This window comes from Rhinopithecus bieti, unplaced genomic scaffold (genome assembly GCF_001698545.2).
Source record: "Rhinopithecus bieti isolate Rb0 unplaced genomic scaffold, ASM169854v2 scaffold_12409, whole genome shotgun sequence".
Lineage (NCBI taxonomy): Eukaryota > Metazoa > Chordata > Mammalia > Primates > Cercopithecidae > Rhinopithecus > Rhinopithecus bieti.
In genome coordinates, this window is record NW_016807057.1 from 35730 (window position 1) to 43964 (window position 8235).

The following is an 8235-nucleotide window of genomic DNA, read 5'->3' on the forward strand; positions in this document are numbered from 1 at the left end:
AATTGTCTGGGTCACATCACAGTATCAAAAATATATTTTTTTATTTATTTTAGATTTCTTCTGGTACTCAAAATATTTTTCCTTAACTCCGTTCTAATTTTGTAATCCTATTGGATTTTACTTTCATTTCCTTCAAGTTCTTCTTTTGATTTTTTCAGGAAATGCATGCCAACTTTTTATTATTACAGCTTAAGCTTTTAAGCGTTGTGAAAGGATATGGACATCCTACTCCATTAATATTTCTTGATGAGTACAGTTTTATAGCTTACATTTTTCAGTACTATCGGGCAGTAGCAAAATGGAAATGATACTACACTCAATTAAGTAGTGGAAAAAACTGGTCACAATGACAGGCTGCAATCATGAATAATATAAGAACTGGCTGCTATTTAGACACTGGAAAATATTTTAATAGTTTAAAACAAGATCAGATTTGTAAAATATATTCTCAAGCTGTGCAGTTGCTGGGTAAAAAAAGAAATTAATGAGCCATTTTTGGAATATTGGTTCTCTGGCTTTTGGCCTGTAGAATTTGATACCTTATTTCATTGCCATTGCAGATTTTCAAACATTTATATTCCAGAGCATGCAAACAAACTCAGTTACATTTGTGAAAGGATTTTGTTTTTTAGTCCCAGTGGTAATGTTTTCTCTTCTGCAAGCACAACCCTCGGAGTGAGGATTACAGGGCTTTTAAAATCTGGAATCAAGATGCAGACAGTTTTTCCTTGATCTTCCCCTGGCACTTGCTATTGAACTGAAAAATGACAAGACAAATGATCATCATCCAAAAAAACTTTTGTCATGGGAAGGAAGGAAGCTGAAAGGAAGACATGTATAGTGATCACTTCCTCATAAATTTCTATTCAGTTGTGCGTATATTGGGTATCTATTTTGTGCCAGGACCTCTGTAAGGAAATATCAAGATTTTTTAAAAAGACATAGATTCTCTCCTTGAGGACTTACCAAGTCTGAAAGGGAACAATAGCCATGAGAAAATAAGTATAAGACATTACTTGAAGTACATTAAAACCACACATAGAAAGTTAATGATGACACATAGGAAGGAACTTGAAGGGATGAAAGAATGATCCTCAGAAATGAGGTAATACTTGAGCTGCATTTTGGAGAATCAATCAGTTTGTCAGCCTAAGATAGATAGAAAGGAAAGAAATTCTCAGCAAAGAAAAAGGCAGGTAGAAAATCATCAAAGGGTAAAATGGTAGGATAGGTTTAGAAAACTGCAATTAGTTTAATATTGGTGAAGTTAAAATTGTTAGGCAACAGAGAAGAAGGAAGGGGCCAAGCCATGAAGTGACTTATATGCCCTGCTTGGTCCTAAACCTGTAGGCAATTAAGAGTTTTCCCAACAAGGCCTCAGATACGCCATACCATTAGCTTCTCCAGAGTGATGTTCTTCTTTTAAAGCCAGAGAAAGGAGTTTAAGATCTGTATAAGTTTAAGAAGATGATTGCTTTCATTTTTTCATCTGTATTTTACATTTTTCAAGTTATGTATTTCTGGTTTTAGTCAAATGAACATAATTTCTCAAATGCCTACAAGTTTGTACATGTCTCCTATGCTTTTTTTTTTTTGGTTTTAGTAAAATAAAAAAAATTTTCCAAATGCCTACAATTTTTTAATTTTCCCCTATGTTTTTTTTTTTTTTTTTTTTTTTTTGAGACAAAGTCATCATTTCTCGTCAAGCCAGAGTGCTGCAGTGGCACGATCTCAGGTCACTGCAACCCCTGCCCCCGGGTTCAAGTGATTCTCCTGCCTCAGCCTCCCAAGTAGCTACAGGTGCTGCAGGGACTACAGGCATGTGCCACCATGCTCAGCTAATTTTTGTATTTTTAGTAGAGATGGGGTTTCACCATGTTGGCCAGGATGGTCTTGATCTCTTGACCTCGTGATATGCCCACCTTGGCCTCCCAAACTGCTGGGATTGCAGGCATGAGCCACCGTGCCCGGTGGGCTTCCTTTTTTCTGCTTGCATTCTCCCCTCCTCCACAGTGCACCTGCCTGGCTCTTGGCTTATCTTTACCCCACAAAAGAGAGTGAAGTAATCAGATCTGTGTTGTAGAAGGCCTCTGAGTTTGGATGGACCAGCATAGGGAGTGACTGGGGTCAGGGTAACCATAGCACGACCTAGAAATAGTCCTGTAAAAGACAATGAAATTTTGAGAGGCAGGGAGGATGGAGGAGAGTGTAGAATCTGTATTCAAACGGAACATACATGACCTGCAGGACAGAAAGTTGCTGGCCATATTCTCCAGTCTCTATCAACTGAAATCCAAACACTTCAAGCCTAGCAGGTATATGTTTCCAAACATATGGGTGAAAATGAAAGACTTTAAATTATACTAGAGACAAGCTTTTTAGGTACTAATTATAATTTAGCTCTCGTGTGAAATTTTGACATAATTATACGCTCATTTTTGTCACTAACTTTGAGATGCAACGTTCCCAACATATAACTGGCAGGACCAAAATGGAGAAAAAAAATCACTATATAGTTTGATATACATATGAACCTAAATATTTGTTCTTTTTATTAATCCTCAATATGAGAATGATAAATGCTTGCTTTATCTCTTTGAATTGGTACTGAAGTATTTTTGTATTAATCTCTGACTTTAATAATATTTCTTACAGAAAATTGAGATTTAAAAAGCTATAACTTGAAGAAAATATTTTATTTCCGTGGAGACAGGCTGCTCAGTTTCTCAGTAATCCAGGGATGGAGTACGTTGCACAGCCAAAAAAAAAAAAAAAGAATATTGCCCCACAATTCTTTATGCTTCTCTCATGGCAGTCTTGGCAGTCTTTACCACCTACTTAATCAGATTATAGCCCTTCTGTCTAAAGCTATAACGCACTTCTTTGTTTCAAAGGAAACATTCCACAAGAGGAAGTGAAAACTCACAAGTAACTGTTGGGACCCTCTAAAATCTATTCATCTTGTACATGGCAAGACAAAGTAGAGAGTTCTTCCTTTTTTGCAGAGAGCCATATATTTACTTGAAGATGGAGATTTTATGATGGTGCAAAAAACAGATTTGGTTTGGTGCGGAGGCCATTTTTACAAAGCCTTGTCATAAAGCAAAATTGTGTGTGTTTTTCTTAATTCAAGTAATGTGCAAAATAAATATGCCACACCCATGTGACATTTTGCCCCCATTCTAAGCCTTGCTACATCCGTTCTTGAATCCTCAGAAATGGGAGCCTGCGATACAAATCAGAGATGGGGTGAGTGTAGTTGTTTCATTATTTCTTGGTAATTATAAAAAGAACTAGCAAGATTTAGTGAGTTGTTGTTTTTTTTCAAGCTGCGTTAGGATGTCCCAACAGTATCAGGGCTGCCAGGTCAGAATGGCTTCCAAACAGCCCTGTCAAAACAGCTGCCTTAGAGCAATTAAGCCCCCACCACATCATCTTCCGAAATGCATTCTGTTCCCAAGAGAGACAAATTAAGTTTCCTTCCCTAAGGTCACCCAAATTCATAACTCATATACACAGGTGGGAGAAGAGCTCACAGGATATATATGTTTAAGAAGCATGTCTTTGTTCTGTTTTGCCTGTCATATGCAAAATGGACCTATTGACTTGCAGACAAATATCTCTAGGGTTTTTGTGAAATGAATATAGCTATCTCAAATGCATGTGACTTTCTTGTAACTGCCTGAGGGATTCTTCCTGCCTGCTGCTCAAAGAAAGACTATGGTATTACAGTAAAAAAAAAAAGTAGTTTAATAGACATGAGGCCAGCCATGCCACGGGGGAGATGGAATTAGTACTCAAATCAATCTATCCAATGCTCATAGGTTAGGAGTTTTTCAAAGGCATTTTGGGGAAAGGAGTGCCAGTGGCTAGGCTTGCTGCTGATTGGTTGGGGCAGAGATGAAATTTTAGTGGGTCAAAGCTGTCCTCCTGTGGGCTAAATTGTTTCTGGGTGGGGCCACAGGGGCAGGATTGGAGGGTCCAGGTAGAGCCATGGGGTCCAGTGGAGCCATAGGTGTCAGACATGAAAAAAAAAAAAAAAAAAACTGAAAAAAAACTCAAAGGCCAATATAAAATAGTGGTGTTACCTGCAGGAATGGCTGACAATCTGTTTCTGCGCCTTAGCAGAATGAGGCTCCTCTCTTTCCCCTAACCTGATCGTCTTTCATTCATTTTGCAAAGGCCGTTGAGTTCTTGGGGAAGGCCTATTCCAATTTAAAACTATAAATTAAATATCTCTCAAAGACAGCTTAGCCTAAGCCCGGGAATGACTGGGGAAAAGGCAAGATGGGGGAGGTAGGTTACATCAGTTCTCTTTCATTGCCATAATTTTCTCACTGGTGTAATTTTTGCAAAGGGACCTAGTGACTTTCAGAGAAATATCTTTGGGGTTTTGATTAAGTGAATACAGTTATCTCAAATGCATGTCAATTTATGAATGTGTACCTTGCTTCATTTTTCCTCTGTGCATATTGATGTCTTTCAATGTGTCCTATTCTTTCCTGAATTATATAATAATAGATTATTCTCAATTTCTGCACTGCGCTTGGTAAAATCAGGCATAACATCTAAAGAGTCTAATGTACCTATGCAAGATGAGGCTGCCCTTGTTCTGACTGTAAACCCACCAGGAGAGACTCAGAACCTGGGAAGCACACTGCAGTGCCCTGTGCTTTTCGTAGGTGCCACTAATCTGCAGGTTGCTCCCACAAAATCTGCCTAGTTTGGGTTTCATATGTCAACTCCAGATAAACTTATCTTCCTCATTCCTTTTCTAAACTCCACCCGTACTTCCAGCTAGAAAACACATACCACATGTTCAGATATAAATGTTAAAAATAAGTTTATTTTACTAGATGTATTAAATAAATGTTTTAAAAGCTTGTATACTACTATATCTATTACTTTTTTAAATGCTTGAGTAAGAGGTATATTAATTATATTCTTCAAAAATTATTTTCTCATTACTTAACAACTTCATAAAACAATGTTAGTGCTAGACAGGACCTTGAAAAGCTGGTATTTTAAAATATTTTAAAAGCCATGATAAAGTTTGAGGGTATTTTTGAGAACCTAAAGTAAATATATTTCAAGAAAGAATTATTACAGTCCATTCCCTTTTATACCTTTTAGTGTAGTTGCCACATTGAGAATTAAGGAAAATATTCTAACTTTTTTGCTCTTGGAAAATAATTTTCTGTAGTTATACTAAAGTAAATATATTACTTTTAAACACAGAAAACAAAATAGAATGGGTTTTCCTTAGTGAATGATGAGCTTCCATTTCTTACAAGCTAGGTTTTTTTGTGTTTTGTATGTGTGGTTTTTTGATTTTGTTTTGTTTTGTTTTGTTTTTTGTAGACCAGCAATAAGTTTTTTAACATTGGCAGTTGGGCTACAAGTTTAGAATTTATACATTTAGAAAATTCCAAAGTGTTGCAATTTCCAAAAGTAAAGTTGGAATACTTTCTACACTGGCTTCACATTTACCAAATGTACACATAAGGGATAAATTTAGCCTGCCAATTTTGTTAGTGCCTATATATCAGCAGATTCACCAGACAATAAAAAAGAGGACAATTGATTCGAAAACCATTACCTTTCATTTCTGGTTCCACTTTGCTTCGAGATGGCAGAATATAGAACTACACAGCGTTAGGTTTGGAGTTGCAGTTATCTTCAGCACACTGAAATTTCTTTTGTGTTTAAATAATCTTTATTTACAAAATACTATACTAAGAACTATAATTCCATTAAACTTCAATTTGAGAAAAGTGTAATCACTTAAGTAACAGCAGTTACTTAAAGTGAAAATGAGATCAGTCTAAATTACTTTTGAATAGAGCAAAATATTGTCAGGTTTCTTGCTGTGGTTCTGGATGTTCAGTAGCAGGCTCCTTTGAAGGCGGAATCAACCCTGAAGGCAACTCGCTTCTACCTTCAGAATATGGGGTGGGGTAAAATCCAGGTCTTGGGTGAAGGTAAGGAGGAAAAGCCCTCGGTGGATAGATGTTTCTCATTGCAAATGGAGCATGTGGTGGACCTGGCAGATCCGTTGGTGGATAGTAACCTCGAGAAGCTCCAAACATGGTTCCTGGAGGAGGTGGGGGGAAAGGAGGTCCTCTTCTCATGAACGGGCCCCTTGTATTCACTGGAAACAATGGACCTCTGATTGGAGCTGGGGTGGAGGAACAAAGCCGGTGCCAGTGGCTTCATTTTCAGCAGGGAGAGATGAATCAGGCACATTTAAATCACCAAGATCATCTTTGGCATCATTTCTACTGGATACCATTTCTGAAGGCATTGACCTATCCATTTTATCCAAAGAAGGCATATTACAACGTCTGAGTTCTGCTGGCCCAGACAGTCTATCAGAATTAGAATAAAATCTCTCTTCCCTTTGTGGAGGAAGACCTGAATCAGGATATGATTGTCCTGGTGGAGGAAACATCATCCTTCGTTCCTGATCCCACGGAGATGACAGGGACCCAGTATCAGAAGGAGCCCTGTGAGGATCGGTTAACTTATCACAGCTTGGTTCTCCTCTTTCATTAGCAATCTGATGGTCCAGAGGATTCCCTGGGCCTCTTGGGCCTCTTCCTCCTCTCCCCGGAAGCACAGGTGAGAGTCTGAGTGGACCCTCCAACAAAGTTTGAGGAGAGAGAAAAGCTCTCGTTTCAGATGAAGGCCGACCCAATGGTGAGGGACCATACGGGGAATGCTCTCTGTCAAATGCTGTATTTGAAACATCAGGTGCAGAAGCATCTTTTTCTAAAAGTGCAAATTTAAACCCTGTTTCAATTAATTTTTGTCTATTGTTAGCATTTTCTTTCCTTAAATCATTGAGGTTTCTTTCAGCAGTCCGAGCTGCCAACCAATTATCATGTCCTTTTCTCTCATAGGAAATAACCTGCCTTTGATAAAAATTAATAGTTCTCTCCAATTCTTCTTCACAATCTTTGGCTAGCTTTCTGTAGGTCTCCAGCCCTTCAGTGGTATAGCTGATCTTTTTTTCCACTTTAGAAAGTTTCTCTTCTTCCTGTATCTGGTTATTTTCCTCTAGTGTCAATTTCCTGTGGAGTTTCATTTCATTCTCTTGATATAATTCAGTCATTATTTTAAGTTTCCGTTGAAGTTTCTGATTCTCACTTTCAAAATACGTGTTTTCTGACTGCAAAGATACTTGTTGAGTCTGAAGATTTTTAACATGCTTTGTAAGCTCCTCCTTTGTTTTGTCAGCTTCAGATAACTGAGTAATAATGTGGTTTCTTTCTCCTTCTAAGGTTTTTAAAGAAACATTTAACTTAGCAGCATGAATCAGTTTCTTCAAAGCTCCTTTTGGAGGATCATCTAAGTAAGCACCATTTTCTGGTTCACTGTTCACTTCTAATTCCAAGTTATCATCATCCGTTATGTCCTCTCCAAGCACAGCAGCCCGATCTTTCATCTTCAGCAAGCATCCAGTTAGAGTCTTGATGTGATTTTCTTTATCATTTAGAACTTGTTCTGTGTGTACTTTGGAGTCTTCAAATGTTATTTTCTGTTTGTTAAGTTCACTCACTTGTTCCTTCCATACTTCAGCTTCTTGGAAAAGCTGCTTCTGGCTTTCCTGAAGTTGAGAATTTTCACTCAAAGCATCTTTTATCACTATCTCCAGTCGTTCTTCATTCATTTGAAAAATCTTGAAAATGATTTTGGCTTCAGCTATTTGTGATTTGAGGGATTTTGACTCATCTTGTACAGACTGTATCATTTTTGAAATATCCGCCATCAATTCATCTTGTTGAGAATGTTTAGATTTCTCTTCTTTGAACTCTTTTTCTAGACAGAGGATTTCATCCTCAAGTTCAGAATTGAACCTGTTCAGCTTTTCACGGGTTGCCTCCAAACTTCGTGCTTCTGCTGCCGCCTTCTCAAAGCTGACATCCTCTAAAGATGACTCTACTTCATAGTCTTCGTATTCTTTTTGAATAAGGCTAAATTTTTCAAGTAGTTTACATTTTTCTTCAATTAGTCCAGAAAGCGTTGCAGCAAGTTTTTTTTCTCTTCCCACATAGAGCCGACTCCTAACCGATCTAAAACTTCTCCACAGAAAAAGGAGAACAGCAAAAAATCCAACAACAGCTGCACATACCACCAATTCCCATGGAAAACCATAAGGATTCGAATCTGGTCTCCTACTTTCAGGTAGTGCTGCCACAACCCTGCATAGCTCCTCCAGGACCAATCCCAAAT

The 8235-nt window shown here is 37.9% G+C and overlaps 1 protein-coding gene across 1 annotated transcript; it reads right to left on the reverse strand.

Annotated features, from left to right (window-relative positions):
- Window positions 1–5704: 5704 nt before the first annotated feature.
- LOC108534463 (cTAGE family member 5-like) lies at window positions 5705–8226 on the reverse strand. Its single transcript, XM_017879826.1, has one exon. It carries the CDS (start codon window positions 7769–7771, stop codon window positions 6149–6151), a length of 1623 nt encoding a protein of 540 aa, XP_017735315.1. The 5' UTR covers window positions 7772–8226; the 3' UTR covers window positions 5705–6148.
- Between the last annotated feature and the right edge of the window lie 9 nt (window positions 8227–8235).

What these genes read in the sequence shown, in the direction of transcription:
- LOC108534463 (XM_017879826.1), bottom strand. Translation starts at nt 7,771, where the DNA reads ATGGCGGATATTTCAAAAATGATACAGTCTGTACAAGATGAGTCAAAA.